Here is a 24444-nt window from a genome sequence, read left to right as displayed (position 1 = left end):
ACGGAACTTAGGGCTGAGAGCATGGGGCTCTCATGCACTCTGCAGTGTTTGCTGTCTAGAAATTTTCAGTTTGTTTTTGATTCAGTCCAAACACGGGGAAAATAAAAGAAAAACCAAAACTACTTTTGCATGTGCAAGTTCATCATGGGATCCCTGCATAAGGACAAAAGTCAGGGGGCTGAAGTCAAGCTGTTGAAGTCAACTCCAGCTAGAGCTTTGGGCATGTAGGGCTGAAGGCTGGAGCCCCAGTGGCCCTGCAGCTTTCCCAGCATCAAGAAAACCAGTCTTAGTCCTGTGGCTGCACATCAGTATTGTGACTGCTCTGCCCTGGACCTCTGTGTCGCTGTCACAGCTGAGCCATAGGATGGGTGGTGGTTTGAGGTCTCTCCAAGCGCCTCAGTCAGATCCAAGCTGGTTTAGTGAGCTGGTTAATTGGCAGTTTGAAGGGGAGGGGGAGCAGCGAGGTCCCTCGGTCTCCCTGGTCAGTGCCAAGCCGCAGACTGTTAACTACTCCTGCCTTTCAGAAGCAATAACTGCGGGTTTGGGGAGCATATGGAACTAACTAGCCGAAAGGCTTTTATGAGCAGCTTTAACAGGGGGCACGGTTTGTGAGCAGAAATTCCAGTGGATGAGTTAATAGTTTCACTTTCCTTAGCTGTCCCTTTATAGGAAAAACAACAACAAAGCTGGGCACGTTTCTCCCACAGCCCCGGCTGTACAATGTGCCGATGCATCCAGGATTTCATTTGGACACTAGGGGAGTCCTTTAGTAGATCCCCCAGGACCTGTTTTTCCAGAGCTATTTCCTGATGCTGACCTCATTAGGTGAGTTTCACAGCTCACTAATTCCTAGCAACAGCACAAGAGATTCAAGGAAAGGGGAAACCCGTCTTCTGGAAACCAATGGAACTGAACAGATTTGGGCAAGCACTTTTATTGCTTTTCATTAATCTAGAAAATCAGGGACTTGCATTTTTCTTTCTTTTCTTTTCCTTTTCTTTTCTTTTCTTTTCTTTTCTTTTCTTTTTTCTTTTCTTTTCTTTTCTTTTCTTTTCTTTTCTTTTCTTTTCTTTTCTTTTTTCTTTTCTTTTCTTTTCTTTTCTTTTCTTTTCTTTTCTTTTCTTTTCTTTTCTTTTCTTTTCTTTTCTTTTCTTTTCTTTTCTTTTCTTTTCTTTTCTTTTCTTTTCTTTTCTTTTCTTTTCTTTTCTTTTCTTTTCTTTTCTTTTCTTTTTTTTCTCCCAAGTAACTATTTTGACCTGAAACTGTGTATTTGATTTTATGTTTGATTACAGATTAGGATAACTACAAAAGGAGAACCCCTGCAGAACTGTATATCTCAATATTAATGTTGCCGTTTGTTTTGAACCACGTAGGAGAGTGGGCATTTCTTTTTTGGAATTGCAGTCTGGGCACTGACAGGATATAGTCACTCAAACACTTCCCAGTAATGCTTATTTAGCGTTTGCATTGTGGTGGCACGTGTCCAAAAGAGAGAGCAAAGGAAAACAATAAGTTGCCTGCTCAAGAGCTGACATCATAGTGTGAAATTTAAGTACTTGTTTTTGTGGTATTGTTATTAATCATGGGTCTGTGCAGGGGTCATCCTGTAATTCCAGCTACTGGAGTCCTGTGAATGCAAAGCTTGGCCTGAGAGTTTTGCTAGGGTTGCCTTTCATCTTCAAGTCTCCTGTATAGCAAACACACCAGAAGAACACGGCTCCAATTTGTCTTAAGCTTAACAAAAAATGTGTTTCTTCTCTTGTAATTTCTGAATTTGTTGTCTGTTTTATTAGCAAGATATTTCATAGGAAGGTTTGGGACCACTCAAGCATTTTATCTGTGAATAAGGTTTCCTTGTCTTATTTTACAGTTGCTTATTAGGTGCTCCCACAAAGCTTTTTCTTTCCATTATGGTATTGTTTGGGGCCTTAGTTAGAAAAATTGAAGAGGTGGACCTGGCAACCTTTCCACTTGGTTCCACAGGGGGACAGGTCCACCTGTCCATCGCTGACATAACCAGGAATGCTGCTGCATTTGATGAGGGTTAATTTGGTTTATGTTTTCTGGGCTTTCTTATGCTCTTCAGCTAGAGACAAAGCACAGAACACGGATAAGGAGAAATCCCTCTGGCACAAGGTCTATGATTTCTCCTCCTCAGCTATCACATACAGCACTAATGTGGTGCTGGCCTTCAGGAACCTTCAAATGTTCAATCTGAAGCTGCTGAACTGGCACAATAAAACACAATGTTTGTGAGAGTACGCTGGAACAAAGGATTTTCATCTAGCTTTACTCCCAAACCCAAGTTCAGTGAAGAAAATTATTTCTGGTGGAAAGGCTGGGGTGATCCTAAGCCCAGTCCAAGTACACATTTATTCACTTCTCCTCCCTCTTTGAAAAGGTGGCAGTGGTTCTCTAGATCTGTTTCTGTAGATTGGGTTTACTTCCCTAAAAACCAAATCTCATTAAATTGTCACATAAAATCAAACCTCCAACCTCACCAATGTGTTTGTGAAACAAAATTCAGACTGTCCCAAGGACAACTGCTGGTAGCAACACTTCTGGGCAGTGCCAGCCTCAGGACCTTAGGACCCACTGCAGTTGTGCCTGCTTGCTTTATATGAGTGGTTTGGAGGTTTTATAATGCTTTATCTTTTTGAAGGTGAAAGTTAAACACCATAAACATTCAAGTTGATTTATATGGGAGATTTACTTTTGTAACCCATTCCTTCTGTTCTTGTGTGACTCTTGGCTCTGTAATCCAGAGGCAAGGACAGGGGGAATACTGTTTGAGTGTCAAGGTGATCAGTAAAGCTGTTATTGAAGCTCTTCACTGGTCCAGCTCCTTTTCTTTGAGATGTCCAAAGGCTGTGCAAAATAACTCCTAAAACATCTGGACCAGTGGTCCCTGGCACTGTGTAAGATTGGTGGGATACACTCCCACTGACAGTAGAGCAGGACAGCCCTGAGCTGGCATCTCCAAACACCCAAATAAAATCTCTGTGTTGGGAGAATGACACCACCCAAATTAAAAGGTTGATCAGTCACAAATGGCAGGGGCCAGAGACGGACGTGCAAAAATGCCTTCAAAGCACACCAGGGCGAGGACCATAAATTGTGTGGATAAAAATGTGCTTCCCAAGAGCCAAAGTCATAACTTCCCATTGCTTCCCAGAGCAAATCCCGTCTGCTCTGTTTATTAGGTGGGACTGTGTATAGGCAGTCACTCTAAGTGTGTTTATTTTGAAGTCATCAGTTGTTCAGTAATCTCAGGCACCTCTGGGAGATTTAACTCAGATAGAGGATTAGGCTGGGGGTCGTGGGGTCACTGATATTAAGATAGAGAGAAGGGAAGGAAACAGCGTTGTTTTTGTGGCATTATCTGAACAGTAAGGAAAAATAAATTTGGGTTTTAAGCTGGCTTTAACCTGACTCTGAAGGAAATGGTTTACAAATCCAGCCAGCAAGCAGGCGACGGTGATGAGACCCTGCTTCTCTTTAAATTTGTTTTGAGCCACCCAGCCAAAACCCATGGTGGAAATGGCTTGATTAAGCAAGACTTCTCCAGAAATCTCTAAATTACAGTTTTCCTTTAGTATATTCAAGTGTTTGAGTTTCTGATTTTAACTTTCCTCCTAAAATAAAATCCCTTGGGTAGCTTTTGGGGCAGCAGTTTGAACCCAGCGCTGAGCTCCCCACGGTGACAGCCACGTTCTGGATGGGTTCAGCTGGTGGCCAGCATCACCTCTAGGTCCCAAAGCTGCTCTGAGGCAGAGAGCAGGGGCATTAATATCCTGGCACTAATGAAATCGTGGAGGGCCATCTGCCAAAATCGCCAACATAACTCATTCTCTCTCATTTGGAATCTTTGGTGTCTTATAAGAAGTGAATTTGTATTGTGGACTGCTGTGCAGGCTGATTTTTGAGGAACACATAGACAATTTTCTTCAAGATCTCTAACCCCCTGCAAATGAGACTGAAATAATACAATAGGTTCCAAACTTATTCAGAGGAGTAAGACCCAGACCATTAATGCAAGGAATAGTTTCCCCAGAATAAGAAAAAAAAAAAAAAAAGAAAAGGGGGGGAAAAAGGCATTGAGGGTAAAGTAAGTAAGGATTTGTTTATTGCCTTCTTAATATTTTATCATAAAACACACGGTCTCACCCTCAGGGCTTGTTGGGGGTTTGTATATGTGTGTGTGCCTGTGTGTATACATATTTTTGTATATAAAAATCCAGTAACATCCATTGTTTAAAAAATCAAAAATGAGAAGGATTTTGCTAAAAGCATTTTGGGAAAACCTCTGCTCTCATTTTTCCTGTCAATGTTTTTCTAAGCTTTTATTTTTATTCATCAAAATGTTTAGAATCCCCAGGAAATCCTGGGATGAGCCATTTCCTCTTCGAGCTGTAGCCTTTAGGGGAAAAAGAAAAAGCTCAGATCCTTTCAAACGTTAGAAATTTTTCAAACTGTGTTTTTTGCATGTTTTTTAAATTAGAGAAAAACTAAGTTAGGAAGATGCTTAACTTCAGGCTGTAGTCCTGGGAAAGCTTGATCTCTTTGTAGAAAAGCCTGAAGAGACCCTTAGATCTGGGCAAGGAAATCTTTTAGGCTTGGCTCTTAATGGGGAACCGATTGCCGAGTTGAGGTATAACAGGTTCAGTTGAAAGACCATATTTTTTTTTTCCTAAGTAAATTAAAAAATAGCATTTTTTAAATTTAGCTTTTTTTTTAAATTTTGGCTTTTCCTCAACCCAATTTATGTATGTTATTTGGCATATTACAACTTTTTATTGAGGCCGTTAGTGTCCTGAAGATCCTTTATTATTATTAATAATATTATTAGCATTATTGATGTTATTATTGATAATTAAATATCTGATCCTATTTGTTATATACATGAGATTTTGCAACCTCCTTTCCTTCACCTTTGGATAAACTTCAACGGGAATCGTAATTTTAAACTAATAAGAACTTCCATCCTACATACAAATATATACAAATACATATGTAAATTGCTGATTTTAAACTCCTCTGGGGCTCACTCCTTGAAGTGGGTTCAGTTGGTAAAGTTTCAGAAGGTAAGAATTCAGGTCCCAGACTGCAGCTCAGCAGGGGTTACCTTACCCAGATTTTGAGATGATTGGTATTCTCTGGGAAGGATGGGGCACTGCTGTTATAAATGAGAAAAGCTCAAAAAGTGGTGAAATACGAGACTGAGGGATGCAGGAGTCTTTTCATTAAAAATGACACATCAATCTAATTTTCCAGAGGTCTGAATTCGCAGTCACCACATACCACGTTATTTTAGGAAAAGGGTGTTTATTTATATAGTTTGTGACAAAAGTCTTCACTGCTGTTCTTCTGATTTATTCATCTACTTTTTATCAAGTTTCTTCAGAAGGTTCTTGGGCAGAGGAACATGTTAAGCCCAGGCTTGGTGGTTCAATAACTGGTATAAATTACTCCCACAGTCTGTCACAAATCTAAAAAGATTTGTGGTAATTCATGTGAAATTTAGTGGTCTTTTTTTTTTTTTGGTAGTTTTATTTGTTTGTTTGTTGGGCAGGGGTTGAGTTTTTTGGGTTTTTTTGTGGTAGTGGGCTTTTTGTTTGTTTGCTTGTTTGTTTGCAGTTTGTTGGGTTTTTTTGGTAATTCAAGGGAAAAAAGTCCAATATTTAAGGACGTTTATTTTTTTGGTTACCCAACATTACCTAGTAAATAATGCTTCTGCTTTGTTGTTTGCTTTCAGATTTGGGCTGGGAATACTAGACCAGTCTGGGTCTAGTGTTACAAATCTGTGTCTGGGACAGTGTTACAAATCTGTGTCTCTGTTCTCACTTTCAAAATGGGTAGGTGAAGGAGGAAGGACTAAAGGAGGGAGACCAATAATGAATTCCCTAAAGTTTCTGTTACTACAGCATGCACAGAGTCCCAGTACAACACCTGTGACTTCAGAAGTTCAGAAGATTTTGATGTTTCTATCAAAAACATTTCAACTGAGTTTGGGCTTTGGATTTAAGTCGGGGAACAGGAAACAGTCAGAGGCAATAGAAGTTTCTTCATTTAGAGGTGTTTTCTTTCCAGTGTCTGTCATGTAGCAAATTTACCAGCACAAAGAGCCCAAGAGTTCTCAGGCTGTGACCTCTGAGCAGTATATATCTGTTGAGAAGTTGTACTCTGTGGAGAATATAACAGGGTCTCGCTTCTGAATACTTTTCCATTTGGGAATGCTTAAAGACCATCCCTTGTTACTGCGGGCCAGAATGGATCAAGGGAATAGACTTCAAGCACAGGAAAGTCTTTCAAACTTTTGTCCTTTAGACTTTGCTGTTTTGATTCCTACTGTCTTTAACTTTTTCTCTCTTTTCCTCTCTGTGTTTCTGCAGGTGCTGTTTGCTCTAAACCAAACTCTGCTCCAACACGAAAGCCTTCGAGCAGGGAGTTTGCAGGCCCCTTACACCACTGAGGATCTCATCAAGCACTACAACTGTGGAGACCTGAATGCTGTGATATTCAACCATGACACTTCTCAGGTGAGCAGAATTGTTCCAGATGGGCCAGAGAATTGAGGAAAAATCAGCTGCTTTAATAGCAATATCGCAGTCATCACTTCATTTTCTGACTCCTCTTCCCCTCTTCCTTTTAATGCCCTGTGTTTTCTTTCCACACGTGCCTCATTTGCCTGGTGAGAGAGTGGAATTTCCCTGGTTTTGCTCAGGCTCTAGGGAATCATAGAATGGTTTAGGTTCAAAAAGACCTCCAAGATCATTGAGTTAACTGCTAACCCAGCACTGCCAAGTCCACAGCTAAACTGTGTGCCCAAGCACCACATCCACACGTCTTTTAAATACCTCCAGGGATGGTGACTCCAACACTTCCCTGAGCAGCCTGCTCCAACACTTGACAGCCCTTTTGATGAATAAATTTTTCCTAATATCCAATCCAAACCTCCCCTAGCACCACTTGAGGCTGTTACCTCTTGTCCTATTACTTGTTACTAGGAACAAGGAATGGACTGCCTGGAAAACTTTCCTAGGCATGTTCTTGAAAAAAAGTTGATTCTGGATGTTTGGGGCTGTTGAATGCAGGCCTCTCATTAAGGGGGGGGGGGGTCGGGCTCTCATTAAGGGGGGGGGGGGTCGGGGACTCTTTGTAATATTTGAGCTTACATATGAAGAGGAAGTGGACTTTATGTAAATACTCTATAAAGTAAATAACTTCTTGAACATGTCATAATTCAATAATTTTGTATGTGTCTCAGGCAGCCCTTCAGTCTCTGTTTATCTTAGTTATCCAAAGCTATTAAAAACTCTCAAGGGAGCAGAAATCTGCTTTCCAGACCAGTGTGATGCTTCATGGCAAACTGAGATTCTCGTTTAATACGTAGGTTCCTCTTTCCTCTTTCCAGTTAATTCTGTGAAATCTTGGTCTTTGCATGTCATCTCCAACATCTCAGTTTTTGATAAATATACCCAGGTTCCTGTCTCAGGTGCAGTGACTCACCTGTGTAAATTTGACAGCCATAGTATTATATGTGTTTTGCCACTGAAGGAATTAAATCATGATAGCAGTTTACCATTAGCAGATGCAAATCAAGGAGAACTGTGTCACTTGAAGAGAGAACTGAGATGGGGTAAGCTCAATCTGTGGATTGGGGCAGAGGTCTCTGGGTCATTTTATCTTGCCATCACTATTTTGGGTTGCACAGGGCTCTGTGGGTCACTTGTTTCTCAGCAGAACTGAGAAAGTGGGGCCCCAATGTGGGATAAAAGCCCTTTGCTGTCCCAGTTAACTCAGTCCTAGAAAATGAAGCACTGTTGTAGCATGACCAAGCAGGACCAGGGTGATTAATGTGGCAGCACTGAAGCACAAGAGTGTGTGGTACCAAAGCTGCCAGAGCTGTTCATTCTGGTCAGCCTTGTGCTGAAAAGTAAGGGGAGAAAGGGAGAAAGCAACTTGGGTAGGAACACATCTTTAAAGATGGAGGATGTGAGTTGGAAAAGGTAGAGAGCTCATGACTTTAGAGGATCCTGGAGAAGTCAGTAGTTGTAACCATTCCTGCAATGTTGAGGCACAGCACACATGATAAACAAGGAATAAACAAGCAAGATGTAGTGGAATATTTGCCATGGATGCCATGAAAGCATCACTAGTAGCCAAGCCCACGAAGACAGTCCTGGTATCTGGATGTCCTGTGCCACTTTTTAATTGCCAGTAAATTTTAATTACCAGTAAAATTTTCATCAGTAAAGCCTTTGACTCGAAGACAAGTTGTGGTCATTCATAGCAATTGCATGGACTCACAGACACCTCTGATTTATTGACACATTGTCCTGTAACAGACCTGTGGGTTAGACTTGAGAGGAACCGTTTGCTGTAAAAATTTCTTTATCCCTGCATATTATTGGATCAAGTGTGAGTTTCAAACCAATGTTAAAGACAGAAGAAACAAGCCAACAGCCAGTCAGAGTTCAAGCACTGGTGTTAGTCATGGTCCCAGGGTGCACGCAGTTGATGGAGATTACAACACTTACAGGCCATGGAAAATTAAAATCCCTCTATGTATACTGGTCCCTGCAGAACTCTAAATATTGTGCAGTACTGTTGGGTAAAGAGTTTTTTGTTTGGTAGTGTTTTTATAAACCAGCTTTATACCATTTATTTTAACTGCAAGCAGAACAAAATAGAAAATTAAAACATAAAATAAACTCCCTATTCAAGTCAGGTTTTGCCAGTTGGGGTCATTCCAAAGTTTGTTCTGTGTGGTTTTTTGCAAGGATGAAAGACTCTGTCTGTCAAGGAGAGTTTTCGCCATTTGGTTATCAAATTAGATTAGCCTGGCTCAGATATTACACATGAAAGATCCCCTGTGGGATCTCTCTCTGGAGACATTAAATGCAGGCACAGGGATTTATCATGTGCTGAGTCTATTGCAGTTAAGGGCAGGTACCCTTGCTGGTCTTGGGAGATGAGAGTGCCACAGTGATTTTGGAAAGTGTGTCTGTTCTTCCATGATATCCAGCTGCTGGCCCAACTCTTTAGAGGTCTGATAAGACCTTGGAGCTGGTACTGTTAACACAACCTTGAAATACCACATAGAATGGAACAGAAGATCAGGAATGGAGTTGTAAGAATCAACACCTGTGTGAATGATGGAGGCCAGGAATTCAGCTCCATCCTGTGCAGCCCAGCAGAACTGCAGAAGGATGTGACTCTCACTCTTTGAGGATTGATTTGGGGGGCTACTTAAGGTTATTCATGCCTGCTTGTTCCTTGAAGGTTATCAGCAGCTGCAGAATAAAGGTGAAGCTGTCCATCAGTTGGCTCAGTTCCGAGCTGATGGTTGAGGTGGCTGTAATGGACTGGGAAGGAGGTGGCAAAGTCTAAGGTCACTGTGGGGACAGTGGCAGGGAGAAGGAGAGTATTTATGTGGGTGCAGTAACTTGCTAAATGCCTCCAGCATCACTCTTGGGAGATGAAGCATCTTCAGGAGCTGTCTGCAAGATGCTGAGGTGCCTTTAGAGCAAAAATCATCCTGGAGCAGAAAGGAGCAGAAGAGGAAATACCAGCACTGTTGACCTGACATGTTAGAGATTAGTTCCTTCAGCCTCCCCAAGAGAGTTTGGGAAGTGTGCCGTTTCCTGCACATTCCTGAGTCCTGCAGCATTTGGGAGGAGAGGGCAGAGCCCTTCTGGGACCAAGACTGTGCCAAGGTGGTGCACGGACAGGATGGTGCTGGGAGGAAAAGCGAAGGGAAAGGTACTTCCTAGTCCAAAGCAGGTTTCAGTCAGAGCACAGCTCCTTTGTCACCCATGGGTAGGGACAGGACCACCCCAGGGAGATGCTGCTCACTTTGGGGTTGGGAAGTGCAGCTTAGCCAGGGTGCCCAAAATGAAGGAGTGTGAGCAGGGCCCCCATGTCCCTGACTCTTTCCCAGAGCTGTCAGCCCTGAGGAGAGCGGAGGAGTAAACAAATCCTTCTCACTTGCAGTGGGTTTTTAAAATTTTATTTTAATTAAAAACAGTGAAAGAGGAAACACCTCTGCTTTCCTGTGGTTGTATTCCATTAATTATTCCTCTCCCTCTCTCCAATTTTTTAAATTTGTTCACAAGCACCATTTTTCCAAATGCAAAAAATCCTTATTTAAACTCAGTAAAATTTTTAGGGGCTGACTTTACTAAGTTAGACTATGATCCAAAAGTGAAGTAGGAAACATCTCTCTTTCTTCAATAGCCTTCCTAAAACACTTGATTCTTTTGTGACTTTTGCAATCAAGAGGCTTATGTTGAGGCTTCTGGGCAAAGAGTCAAAATGATACCAAAGAGGAAGTATTCTAAGCTAAAGATAGGATGGGTGTATTTTCTGCTCTTTCTCCAGACTGTTTTCCCCCTCAAAGAAGTCAGTTTCTTTGTCTGCTTTTGTAAGTGTTCCCTAAAAGCAAAAATATATTGGATTAGATCAGTAGTTTTAACTTCTGTATTCCGTCTGAAGCCCTCACTAGGGAATTGAGGTCAGTGTGTCCAGAAGTATTAAAATGCAAAAAATCTGTAAGTTCAAAATTGGAAAATTATCTGTCTCCAGATTATACTTTTTCTACCTGAGGCAGCTGAGAAATTGCCCAATGACCCAAAGCCTAGGTAAAGAAAAAGCAGGGTGCAGAACAATTTATTGTGTGGGGGTTTTTGCACAAATGACTTCTTGTGGTCAGTTTTGAGCTATTCACTTTTTAAGGACAGTTCTGTAAAGCAAATTCATCTTTGCCAGCATTGAATTAGCTGGTTCTGTGGTTCCTTGTACCCCTATATACACTTCATTAAGGGGAAAAATTGAAAATACAAGGCTGAGATTTTTTTTTCCTTCAGCCTTTTCCAAAAAATTATAGCTGTGGTCTCCAGCTGTTGTCGCTCATCTTCTGTCCCCAGCCATTCTCCTGACCTGAGGAGAGGCTCCTGTCCCAGGAGAAGATTGTTTTTCCTCTCTCATTGCTGATCTGGCACATCAGAGACCTGCAGCTTTGCTGATAACTTTATAGACAATTTCTACTGGCTCAACTACCCAGGTTTCATACATGTTATTTGTGTGTCCCATTTAGGGTTAATAGCATGGGGCAAGAGTCATACCTGACACTTCCAAAGCACTGTTCATCCAGGGAGCCTTTATTGAGAGCCCATTGAAGTAATGGAGAATATTTCCATGCCTTCAGCAGGCTTTGTATTCCTCCCAGTGGGCCCAGCCATCACTGGATATCAAAATGAACAAAACAAGTGAGTGACTAACCCAGTTTACAGGCTTTGTGCTCAGCTCAGCATAATGATCTTCTGCTTGCCAGGAGGTGTAAGGTCTTGACTTCATCCCACACAGTTAAACAAGCTGTGCAGTGAAGTTGTTTGGTGGTCACCACGGCTTGCAGACAGGTCTCAAGCCTCTTCAGGTGCTGTGCCTCCTCCTTCAAGCTGTGTCCATCAGAAACAACCAAGCTTTTTGGATACTTTGCTAGAATGATGCCATCCATATCTCAAGTTGTCTCTGCAGTTCGAAATGCCATGGGTTAATGTGGATTTAGATGGTGGATGTTGCCTTCTGAAAAGCATATGATGATCTTGATAACACAACATTAGAGATTCATACACTAAGCCCATGTCAGTATCAGCCTCCCTAAACTAAAGAAAATGTTTAGTGCCTTACTTCACAAGGCACTTGCTGTTTATAAATCACCAGGTTGTGTTATGTACCCCTTTAAAAATGTTATCATCCTTCACTGAAATCTGTCCTTTAAGATTTAAGGGTCCTGATAATTCTAATTACATCATTAACTTGCCCCATTGTCATTCTGGATAAGATACAACTGGATTTCTGGCTCACTTCTCGAATCAATGAGAACTATCTGTGGAATGCTCCAGCTTCAGTAACTGCAGAAACACACAGCCGAGACCATTAGGTAGAGTGTTGAATGACAAGCAGACCTAATTTGTCCAAGGAATGGAGTTTTATCTAGGGCAGAGGAAGATAAATCCATGAACTGAAGGCACAGCTATTGTAACGCAACGCTCTGGAAGCATCTTATCGTTCTCAGCCGTAACAAAGTGCAGGCGAGCTGGCACAGCCTCCTGTTCTTCCAGGGAAAATGATTGTGGGCTTTCCAGCAAAGCAAGTGCAGGGTTCTCTTGGGTGCCAGGGGAGCCATCCCACGAGTTTCCCATCGTGGCTCCAGGCAGAGGGTCGGTCACGCTTCCAGGAGTGATTGTCAGGAGGACGTTGATGGCAGTCCTGATGCCAGGCGGGTGCTTGGTGACACGGCTGCTCAGGGCTGCCTGTGCCACGGCCAGCAGAGCCTGGCCCCCACCTTCTCCTCTCTGGAAATGCTGCTGCACAGGGGCTGCCTTCCCATAGCTCAGAAGAGCTCCTGCGCTGCTCTGGTGGGATCATAATTTCTTCCCACTTGCACCTGAGTTACAGCTCTGTGTTTTGGTACACTGTGAGCATTTTGGAAGTGAATGAAAAAGCAGAAGTGTAGCCAAAATTTTCAGAGTCTAATTTTCATATTATGTCAGTACAGGATTCCAGATTGGAGCAATATTGTATTTTGGCTTATGTGTTTCAGAAAATTGGTTGCAGATCCAGACTGAGTGAAATCTACTTGTTGATGACAGTGCTGGGGAAAACATTGCAGAGATTGTTTTTTTATTAATAACCTGGAACATGCCCAGATAATTTTCATGCTACAGGTTTTGAAAATAGGTTGTTCTTGCTTGAAAAATTTCATTACATCTTTGCATTTGGAGTTGTTTTACCTTGGAAGTTCTCTCCCTCCTCTTTCCATGAGGAAAGCAATAGGAGAGGAGAGAGAGTCGGAGAAATTGGAACAAGGCATTTAAAAGCTAAGATTTTTCTTTCACACTGCTGCATTATTAGAAAAAGAACATATTCACCTACAGAAAATGGCTGATTTACATTAAAACACTTAGGGATTGTTGGCTATCTGTATTTATTAGTTAGGGAATAGACTATAAATGAGTATGAAAGAGCGATTGGTAAAAATATTTGGAGTTGAAGGTGCTGCTTTCTGTGCAGTGCTGTATGTTTGCTGTAAAGCATTTACTTTCCCTTCTTTTTAAAGAGCTGGTTTATGAAGTGTTTCTTGGAAAGACTTGTTAAAGAGAAATGAAAAAGACTTGTTAGTATTTTAAATAGTATCTTGTTGGTTGAATGTACAAAGTTCTTTTTTTTTTTTCTTGTTTTATCGGGAAGATATATTTGCTCCTCATTATGACAGTGAGGGGGGAAAAAAATGGGATAAGGGGGCAGCTTGGTTGGTTTGGCAGGACATGGCAGGATTAATGTTAGACATTATTGAAAAGACTGTGATCTTGGGCACTCCTGGACACAACATTTCCTGATCTGACACTGTTGCTGTGCATTACCAAATGGTGAATACCATCGGTCAGGTATCTCCAGTGTAAACTGGTTGAGCTCTCTGATGGTGACTTCAAACCTGGATCTTCTGTCCTCTGAGGGAGCTGGTACTGATAAACCCAGAGGCTTAGAGAGTTCCACCAGCCTGGATGCAAAGAAATCCATTTCAAGGGTAACTTAATCTGAATTATTCCTTATTTTTCTCCTCACTGGTCCTTATTCCATTTCTAAACGCTTTCTTGGAGATGTTCTCCATCTTTTCGTCTGGTAGCAGACCTCTTAAGTAACCCCACCTTAAAGAAAATTAAAATTAGTTCAAAAGCCACCATCCAGTTTGTTTGAGATGCCAGCATAACTAGAAAGCTGGTTGGACTGGGAGAAGCCTGGATTTTTTCTAGGGCCACTCTCTGCCATTGCAGAGCCACCTCTGCAATGCACTCCCTCGAGTGCCAGCTCCAGAGGTGCCGTGTCCAGCCCAGCTGCTATTGTGTTACAAACCAGATTTCTGCTCCTTGCTAAGTTATGTGATACTGTGCAAATCATATATTTCGGACCAGACTCGCCTAGAGTTTAAACTAATATTGCAAACTTCACATGCACATTCAGGCTTTTCCTAGAATCTCACTAAACAGGAGTGGAAAGAAACTCATTGAAGAGCGCTGAACAATGCATATCCAAGACAACCAAACCTGAGTTTGTACCCACTCCTAACCAGCTGTTCTCCCACTGTGTAACAGAAGACAAAATGAAAAATACCTTAGGAAAAAGAATTGCATTTCTTTAATAAACCAACCCCAAACCCAAACCTTCTGGCCCCAGTCTTTTCAGTTTATTGCCCTGCTTTGCCCTTTGATCAGTATCTTTACTTGGGTGTCATGGCAATATAATAGGTGATGGTTTTAGTGTCAGAACAGAAAAAAAAATATTCTTTGTCAAAGAAAAGAAAGCATTTGGAAGGGAAATAGAAAAACTTGAACTTTTCCATATGTTTGCAAGCTCATGAAAGCTGGCCTCAAAAAAATCCCAATGTTAAAAGGGTTTTAAGTGTGGCAAGAGTATCATTAGGTTGTTGAGATTTACCCTCCCCTCCAAAACCCAAACCTTCATTTGCATCCACTGCAGGCTTGTCATCCTTAGTCAATTAATGAGCAGGTCCCTGTAATCTGGTCCTAAATATACACCACATAGTTGGGTGAAGCTTGCAGAAAGGGGGCCGGGATCATTGTTCTGACTGTGTTTTGTTAAGACTTCTTTAATCAAAACATTCATTCAGATAGAGAGGCCTGCTGCATATTTTGGCATCGCGACCAAGGGGAGCAGGGACGAGGTTGGGGTGGGGAGCGAGGCCTTGGAGGAGGGGTTGGTGTTGCTTGCTTCTTTTTCTCTTTTTTTTTTCCCAAGTGCTCGGAAAGCAGCTATTTAACTGGTGTGGAAAAACAAATAGAAAACATACATGGAGGTCATGACTTCTCAGGGATTTGCTGAAAGTCTTTTTAACAGGGATGGAAGTATCACCGCCCAAGCTGTGTGTGAGTGTGTGAGATGCACAGCCCATCCCTGTGGCCTTTCTGCCTTTTTTTTTTAAAAAACATGTTTTCTTTCGGCCCAAATGGGCAGAGAAGGTGGAACTAGGCGGGACACACAGCTGTTGTTTGGCCAGGTGCCACCTGGAAGAGCAGCCCTGGCAGGATGGGTTTGGTGCTCCCAGGGAGGGTCTCCACGCAGGTGCAGCGGAGGCTGAAACTGCAGATACAGGAGTGTCCAAGGGCTGCAGCCCACCCTGTCTGCAGGCAACTTCACACTCAGGCCAGCAATGACTCCTACAGCTTTTGTGTCACCTGCAGAGCTGCTTTTTAAAAGTATCATGCACTGTCCATAGAGACTTCACTGGCATTCAGCCTGCTGTTCCCCTCCACATCTTCTCCTATACGTAATTTCCCTGCATTTACAAGTTTAGATGCTCCGGTGATTCCTAGACCTGAGGTAGCCAGTTTGGAACTCAAAGACCTCTGTTTTCACACTCCAGTTGCCATGGCACGCTGAGGGGTGTCCCACCAGCTTTAAATCAGAGAGTTCAATTACAGAAATCCCACTGACCTGAACTGTGATGTAACTGCAATGTCTATGGACCATGAGCAGTGCTGGGAGGTGGGCAGGGATTAGCTCATGGCCAGAAGTGGCTCCCCAGAGTTTGTCCCAAGACATGTTCTTGCTTGTGTTCTTCACTTCCCTTCAAGCAAAAAGTATTTTTGCCCTATTTTCCTGCTCCAACTCTGGAAAAGGGAAAGGAGTGATGGAACTGAACTTCACTCTGAAGATGAAAAACTCCTTTTACAGTCCACTCAGACTTGTAATATATTACTTAAATTTTGGTGCTTAAAAGAAAGCCATAATGGGTCAATCACATGCTCAAACTAGACACTGCTCCTTCCTGGTTTCCCTTTTCCATAACAAGCTGGAAGTTTATCTTCTTGGCAGCTTTGGGCTTTGGGTTAAATCAGTTTAACCCGACACTCCCTCCTTGGCCATTGCTGGTCTCCCTCATGATGGAAACTTGGGAGTGCTGGAGGAAAACCAGTTGAGTTGGCAGCATCTTTTGCTTTTGTGACAGCCACGTCCTCCTTGAGGAGATACTTGTTCTCACAGCCCATTCACTTTGCACTGTTCCAGTCCTTCCTATCAGAGGCTGCAGTAAGAGGATATTGCTCTCCCCAATGCCAGAAGGGTCCATAAATCAGAGGAAAACAGGTGTCTTCCAAGTCCAGAGCAGTATATTGTGCAGCCCTGCAGTAAAAGCCACAATTCCTTGTCAAGGCTGGTTAAAAGGAGGGTATCCTCCCTTCATAAAGGAACAATAACTCGAGCTCAGATGTCAGCCTCTGACCCAAGAAGGGCTGGTGTGAATTTAGGGCTGTTCGGTTTGCTGGAGGAGCCAGCAGGTTTTGGGATGCTGTTCTGGCCCCCATAAGCTGCCTGTCAGCTCTTGAGATCCTTATCTTTCACAAGGCTGTCAACTGTATAAAGGTTCCTGACCTGCATGGTGCAGGGAAAATCCTTCAAAGCAGGATCCCTTACTTGTCTTCCGGCCTCTGCCCACGTAAAGCTCATAAACCAGAAGACTAATAAAGAGAACCCAATCTTTATCGTGTTTTAAAGAAATTAATGTAGTTGTCGCCATCTGGGAGCAACTCCCTGCTCACAACTGGAGATAAGGATTACGAGGCAGAGCCCTCCTGCCAGAGAAGGATGGATGGGGTTTGTATTGAGGTGCTGGACTGGAACTCTGGAAGCTGATGGCCAACTCTCTGCCTTGCCATAGCTGTGCCTTTTGACCCTGGGTGTGCCACCTGCTGTTTTCTCTATTTAGCCTATGAACACTCTGGGGAGAGAAGGAGAAATAAGGAAGTAAGGCATTTTCATTATTAAGAGATCCCCTGCAGCTGTCGGTGATGATGCTGTTCTTGCAGCAGTCTGGAGTTTGGATATTTCACAGGAGATGAGGCTGGAAATCCTTGAGTCATCTGCTGATTAGGACAGTAGGAGAGAGGAGTCTCAAAAACCAAGAGGATTGACCAAGATATAGGAAGATAATAGCTGGAGAGGTTTTAGGATCACTGTCTAGTTCATGGCAAAGGTTGGCTTGCCATTTCCCTACCTCAGCTTCCTCCTCTCCATCTGCAAGTAGAATTAGGGTTGAAGATCATCTCTGCCCCCATGCAGCTGAGGAAAGGCACGCAGCTCTTTATTCCAGTGTTGGTACTCTTGGGTTTTGATTGACATAATACTACAATTTGAATGCACATTCCAGAAATACTCTCTCATCACTGGAACAGAGCAAGGCTAAGCAAGGTTATCAGAGGATTGGGAAATGTAGTGTATGGGAGTAGGAACGATAACACTGTTACTCCACATGTGATAGTGATTTGATACTGGACTGATTCTAGAGCAGTTCCACTGTAGCCAATAAATCCAAAGGAGGAAAAAAAAAACCATAAAGTTGATAGTGCTTATATGTGTCCAAAAAAATTATTTGCAGATAGGTGTTCACAACTCTGGCATTGTGCCTCTACCCAGAATATTTGTCCAAATATTAAAAAATAGTAAATAAAAAAAATGTACTTAAATATAGTCCTGTGTCCGTGAATTTTCAGCTGAGCTTTGGCAGTAAGCCCTAAATGTGATAAAAGACTCTGCACCAATATATTTTGCTTTTCTCTTCTTTTTTTTTTTTTTCATATTTGTCTTTTCTTTCTCTCTGTCTCTACAGACAAAGCTGACAGCATAGCATAGATCTTGAGTTATGGCTGATGCATTTTTCCAAGCTGAAGTATCTTGTTAGCTCTTATGCTAATGATTGCAGCAGAATCCAAGCCTCTGTGGAAATTTATTGGAAGAGAGGTTACTGCTGAGCATCGTCTTGGACTTTGGATCTTCCTTTGGGTCCCTCCAGAGCTAGACTGAGCCAGTGCCTTGTATGTAACATCAAGGTAGAAAGTCTTGCTGTCCCCATTTTACAGATGGACCTTTGAGAGACAGGAGGAATAAAGCCAAATGCTTCAAAGACACTTAGTGGAGGTTAAGTGCCGAGTTTCCTTTGAAGGTTTAAACCCAAATGACATGCTTGTGATCATGTAAGAGATTTGTATCACCCACGGGAGCAGAACCATTTTTTCAGGGTAGTGTCATAACCACTCCACAATCCTTCCTCTTTCTTCTCCCTAAAGCTCCCACTGACTTCAAAGGTGAAGAATTATGGCCCACATCCCACAGCACTGTGAGCTCAGACGTGTGTACAGAGCTTTATCCACACATATATTCCAGCAAGGATACTGACTCAAGTAAAACTCCACAGACAGTGGGGAGGGGAAGAAATTTTTGCAAGGCTGGGATTTCTCTTTTATTCTTATAGTCCCTTCCTTTAACCTCAAAAGTTTAACTGAGAAGTGCAGAGTGTACCTAATGACTGAGTTTGGGGTCCATCTGTACTGTCCATAGGAGAACTGTAACCCAAAGAAAGCAGGAACAGAAAAAAGGAGGAGTGCTACCTTATTAAGTAAAACAAAATATTCTTTATATTGAACACCTCAGTGAGATACATTATTAAGTTTCCACTAGAATTTTATATATATATATATATATATATATATATATATATATATGAGTAGGTTGGGGTCTCAGAAAACCGCACAGCTTGCAGAGACTGGACATAAAGAATCTCTTTATCTCTTGTCAGGGGTATCCAGTACAAGTGAGCACACCCCAGGTGATGTGTTTTTCTGCTGATCCAGCTGTTACTCTCCTAGTTGAACAGCAAAATTAGCAGCTTGGATTTTTCAACAGTCATATCATCCACTCCATTGTACATTTAAATACTGGTAGCAGTATTCAGCTATTATTAGGAGATCAGTTCTTCACCCAGTGGCACAGCAAATGTCTCATTCATTCACTCAGCTCAAAAACAGCAGATACATATCATTAAAATGTTAAAATTAATTTTTTCACAGAATGGAAACAAAATAAAAGTAGAAGAGGGAAGGTGCATCCTTTTGGTGCATATTTAGCCCATCCTTTTAAAATAACAGGTCTTCTCTTTTCAAAAAAAAACCCCAAACTTAAATTCTGGCTCCAGTTAACAGTTTCCTAATTGCGTGTGACTGTTTCTTGACTTCCTGATCCCTGTCTGGTTTAAGGGCTTCTTAAATCAACAGGAGCAGCTGTCTCCCTGAAGCCAGGCATGGTGTGTGTCACTGACTGTGGAAAGGACCTGGATACAGGGAGGAGCAGAGGTGATTAATGGGGCAAGTGTCACAGCTCAGAGTGTGGTTGCACTACTGTGTAAGGGCATACTTACTGCAGTGATTTATCTTCTGTCCTCTGCCACACGCACGCAGAAACACATGTGCAGATTTTGGTTTTGCCAGGCATTAGAAATGCAGGAATGCACACGGTGCAGCAGGACCTGCAGCTGATGCTGTGCTTCTCTAGGTGATGCCTTCCTTTGTCTTATTCCTTGGGCAAGCCAAAGGAACATTGACAAAACCCAGTCTTCGGTTTTAAGTTTGTCTCTCTGCCACTGGCAAACTTCTTCCCACAGAAGAGAAGGAAAGAAGGGAGGGGGGACGAAAGGCAAGTAAATAGCTCTGGTTTGTGTACTGTACTTTAGGTTAGATAAAGAGAAGGAATAAACTGTAGGCTAAATGTTGGATGTAGGATTGCAAGTGATGGAGTTGCACAGGGAGATGAAATGTGCTTCCTTTCTTGGCAAAGACCTTGTTGGTCTATGTCTAAATACACCATCTGGTTTTGGGCTATCTGGACCTCCATCATCAGTGGGATGCACAAAGCTGCTTGGTCCCCCAGCACTACTGCTCCTGCTTTGTGTAGGAGCAGGTTGTGCTCACAGGCAAGGCTGTGCTTTGTTTTCCCCAAAGCATCTCAAGTGAAGGTCCCAGCCTTCACTGCCCTTCAGCCAGAAGCAGGGAAGAAGAGACTTTCTTATGTGGGTGTTGAGCCTTCAGAAGCTTCCAGAAAATGTCACCTTGCAGTTCAGTGCCTAAAGGCTTCCCTGACTCCTGCCTGAGAGCCCCAGTATAGAGATGCAAAGGCTTGTGATATCTCCATGGACCAATTGATTTGCAGCTTTGCATTACAGAGGTTGCTGCTAGTGTAAAATGGCTACTCATTCCTCAGACTTTACTCCTACAATGTAAGTCTCTCCCACCTGGTTTTTCACCAGGAATGGAAGCCACTAGTCCTTCGCTGCTGTAGCCAGCAGCATTTTATCTCTTTGACACCATCAGTCTGGTCCTGCATCCCTTTGAGACAAACACTATTCTTGCCAGACGTGGAGGCAGCTTCCTTGGGTTTTCACAGGAAACTGGTGTCTCCAATAGGTCTGACTTAATGGGACTTATTACTTGTTGAGTGCTGGCTCAGGGCTAAACTGAGAACAAGGTGCAAAGTACTTGCATGCTCTGAGGAGTTCACAAGTTACACTGGTGATGCCAAGCCATGCTGGAAAGCCTGGAGGAAGGAATGACTCAGGGTAATGCAACTGAACTCTTAAAGAAAGACATGCTGTGAGGAGCATGGTGATTTGGCAAGGCACACTGAGAAGCAGTTTGGAAAATCAAAGGTCCATCTGGTCTGTGAGACCCAATAGGCTGGGGCAGGGTGCCTGAGATGGAGTGTTAGCTCCATCCCCTTGGGATCCCATAGTTCAGGAATGTGGTCCCTTTTTCTTTCTCACTCAACTGGGTACAGCCTTTGGTGTGTAGACTTATCCTGCATAATGCATGGTCAGAAATCTCTTCTGCTTGGTCCCTCACATATATTAGGAGTGATGCAGATGGGGCTGCAATGAAAAAGCTTTAAGGAGAGTCACTGGGAAAATGCAAATCAGTTTTTCTCCTTAAGACTTGCTGAAAGCTTTTGGGGAGGCATTATGAGTGAAGAGGGTGGGAAAAGAAAAAAAAATGTTGTGATAAAACCGTGTGGCCAAGTGGAATGGGAAGAGGTGGGCTGAAAAACACAAACTAAAGGCAAGTTTTAGAAAATGAGCACAGGAATTTGGTGTAGTAGAAAACCAGAGAAAGAATTAACCCAAGTAACAGAGTCACTGCACCAAGTGTTTCAGCACAGCGAGTGAGGGATGGTCCCCTCATGGGCTGTGCATGCAATGTCATTACCACCGACTCAGATTAACACTGGAAATCCTGGCAGCTTTACATGTACCTGGGGACTCAGAAATCTGAATCTGGGGTTTGCAGCTTAAGCTGCTTTCCAGTGGTGAGGCACAGAAAATCACCAGAATGTGCCTGAGTCCTGTTAGCAGTCATCAAACACTGCTCCCTTACAGCCCTTCTCTCTGCAGGGCACATGGGCTCCCAAACCTTCATGGTAGGCCTGGGACCTTCACTGTGTCAAAACAAGTTGTTGTTCTAATAATCAGAGACTTTTGGCTTATCTGTGTGTTACAGCTTGGATCTTGGCTCATTCCTGGGTCTGCTGCCCTGACCAAAGTCCTTGGGGTTTCAGCCTTTCTGCTGTGTCTGTGAACATCTCTCCTCACAAAAGCAGGGACTGAAAGAGCAGTTCTTGTGGAAGTCTCTTCCTCGGATATATCAGGAATGCTCCAGGGATTTATGTGTTGGAATGCATGGTTTTCTCTGGTGAGACCTAATAGCTTGTAAGGATTAGGAGCTTTACCCTGTGTGCATCTTTCTATGTCTGCATTTGCTATCCTTTCCTCTTTTTAAACTGTTAGGTTCATATGCAAGCCAAATCCTACAGTCCTTACTCAGTTCATGGTGACCTCAGCTGAGAACAGATCACAGGATTTCGGTATTAAACAGCCAATGATTTTTTCTGAACAAGCAGAGAATAAAGGTCCAAGTAACTCACCCAAATGTAATGCCTGAAACTACATTTTGATGAAGGGACAGAGAAAAATCAAAATGAACTAGTTTCCTTTAGTAAAATAGTAGTTTCACTTTAAAAAAAATATATAATCCTTGGGAATTTTTTCTGTTCTTTTTTTTTTTCTAGACTTCCTAACAACCTCCCATGCTCTGATCCTCTAGTGGATTTTTGTGGGGTAGTGATGCTCACGTGGCTTAAGTAAGGCTGAATTAAAACATGCAGTGTTCTGGGGGTACCTTAACCAATGCCACCTAAGCTATGGCCTCTCTCTCTGTTTCAGGTCCCAAACTTCATCAACACAACACTCCCACCCCACGAGCAGGTGACAGCTCAGGAAATAGACAGCTACTTCAGACAGGAGCTCATCTACAAGAGGAATGAGAGGATGGGGAGAAGAGTGATGTCACTTTTAAGGGAGAACAGAGACAAGAGCTTCTTCTTTGCCTTTGGAGCAGGTATGGCATGATTTTTCTGTTTTACTCAGTTACCATGATTGGAAGTAAAGTGTCTGGAGTGTTTAAGGTTTCTGGGCCCGTGGGAAGATTTCTCAGGAGGCTTCCCTTTGAAGCAGAAAGACTTTTGTGTGTCCAGACCCACTTCTAAAATGGAGTAAGCAGTTGTAGGAGGTGGATCTAAGTCCAGGCAGGCTGCACACAGGCTCCACTCACTGTGTTTTCCATCTGACTGTAGAAATGTGAAGCTGTAAGTATTCTTCATATTGTGTTTGTTTCCTTCCCAGACCTGTGGGCTGCTTGGCCACAGGTGTAGGAGATGGTTTGAGTGCCTTTGAATTTGCAAGCCCAGGTGGCACAGGCAGGTGTATGTGGCTCCAGGTGCTGGCCCAGGGTTTCAAACCTTCTGGGGTTACTGCAGTTAGACCATCCCAATGGGTGACTGAGCTACTTTGGTGGTGTGTCTGTATAGACTGGCTGGTTTGGGGCTTTGCACAAGGGCAAGAGTTGTGTGTGTAGCTAAATACCAGCATTTTAAACCATGAAGTAAAACTTCAATGTGTCCCTCTGCCTGCTCAAGTGCTCTCCCTGAAATCTGCAGAACAAAGATGTCTGCAGTACTTCTATGAGCCTGCGACAGTATGTGCTACTGTCCTTCCTCTCCCTTTTTTCTTTTCCCCTTCCCGATGGAATTCACATTTCTGTGTGATAAGAGTATAAATAATAACTGTTCAGGCCCCAGCTCAGCAGAATCCTGAGCACCAACTTAAGAGTCTCTTTGAGCTCCCTCGACTTCAAGGCAGCCTGAGATTGCTGTGTTGAGAACTGATCTCCTCCTCCTGCTCCCTCTCCTTGGCAATCTCTCATTTTTGACAGAACTTTGCTTCTCATCCCATGGCTCTCGCTATGAACTTTGGCAACAACTCACCTTTCGCTACTCACTTCAGTGGGAATTTTGATTAAAGACTGTGGGTTTTAGCAGAGACACGTGCATTTTGATGTATTTGTTTTTTGAGTGTATCCGGACTGAATTTTCCCAAGCTTATTTAATCTCAGGCTTGGCTGATATTTCTGGCCAAGGAGTTTTGCTTAACTGTTTTTACAGTAGGAAAATATATCATGATGGCTCATAATTGGACAGGCATTCATAAAAACCAGCTTGTCTAACCCAAGGAGTGAGGTTTATCAGAGATTATCAAACATGATGGCTTAGATGTAGTTTCCAGTTTTGGAAATCCCTTACAGTACATAAATGGAGCTGAGAGGATAAACTGGGCATCACTGGCCACTTGTCCTGCTCTCCACATTTTTCCAGGGCATCAGCTACAGACCATGGCTTGAGACAGGATCTTGGACAAGGTGAGTCATGGATCCAAGCCACTGCAGCTGTTTGTTCGTGCTAATAACAGAAGGGAGATTAAGCCAATGGATACTAATTACACATGACATGCTTTAGAAAGGCACTTTTAACTTCTGGGAGGTTTGAGCTTTCCTTCCCTGTTCCCATCAGAGAGCACCTACCTGAAACTCCCAGGGAGCATCCCTTGGGAAAGCTGACTCATAAAGAGCAAGTCTCATTTTGTCTTTTAGGCCCATTTCTGGTGATGTTGAAAACTGCCTTTGTTGCTGGGTTGTTTTGTTTCCCCAGCACTGACCATGACAGGACAGAACAGACACACGCAGCCGGATTTATTGAAAACTGGGATGCGGGAGATGCTGAGGAAAGCTTTTTGTTTTGGGTTCTTTGTTCCAGCATCCCTTTGGCTTTTCTCACCAAATTGGGCCATCCCTGCAGGCTAGCCCTACTTTAAGTACAATTAATTCCTGCTTTCTTCTCTGGGATGTTTTTTTCTTCATGCAGCAAACACTGAGAAAATGACTAATTTTTTCAATGCCAAAACTTTTATGTGACCAAAGTGCAGGCAAGTTCATTTCCTCTTCTGATTCAAATGCAGGTTTTATTCCTGAAGGTTTTTTTGTTTCCTCTTTTCCTCCATGCACTGAATTAGAAGAGTGGCTTTTATTGATATATCTTTTATTTTGCATCCTTATATCTAGTTCCTGAATTTTAAGGGGTTTCTTTGGTATGTGCTTGGGTCATGAATTCAGATTGTTTTATAAAACCTTGAGGGTTTGGGTTTGCATTTTATAA

General features: G+C 42.8%; 1 protein-coding gene across 1 annotated transcript in view; it reads left to right on the top strand.

The window, feature by feature from the left end:
* Positions 1 to 24444, top strand: part of TRABD2B (TraB domain containing 2B) — a 276678-nt gene that overhangs the window by 144594 nt on the left and 107640 nt on the right. Inside the window, exons 3-4 of the mRNA XM_069023357.1 lie at positions 6393 to 6539; positions 22121 to 22295. Of these exons, the coding sequence (XP_068879458.1) occupies positions 6393 to 6539; positions 22121 to 22295 (322 nt within the window). The remainder of the gene's footprint in view (positions 1 to 6392; positions 6540 to 22120; positions 22296 to 24444) is intronic.

This window comes from Aphelocoma coerulescens, chromosome 8 (genome assembly GCF_041296385.1).
Source record: "Aphelocoma coerulescens isolate FSJ_1873_10779 chromosome 8, UR_Acoe_1.0, whole genome shotgun sequence".
Classification (NCBI taxonomy): Eukaryota; Metazoa; Chordata; class Aves; order Passeriformes; family Corvidae; genus Aphelocoma; species Aphelocoma coerulescens.
This window is presented reverse-complemented; position numbering and strand designations above follow the sequence as displayed.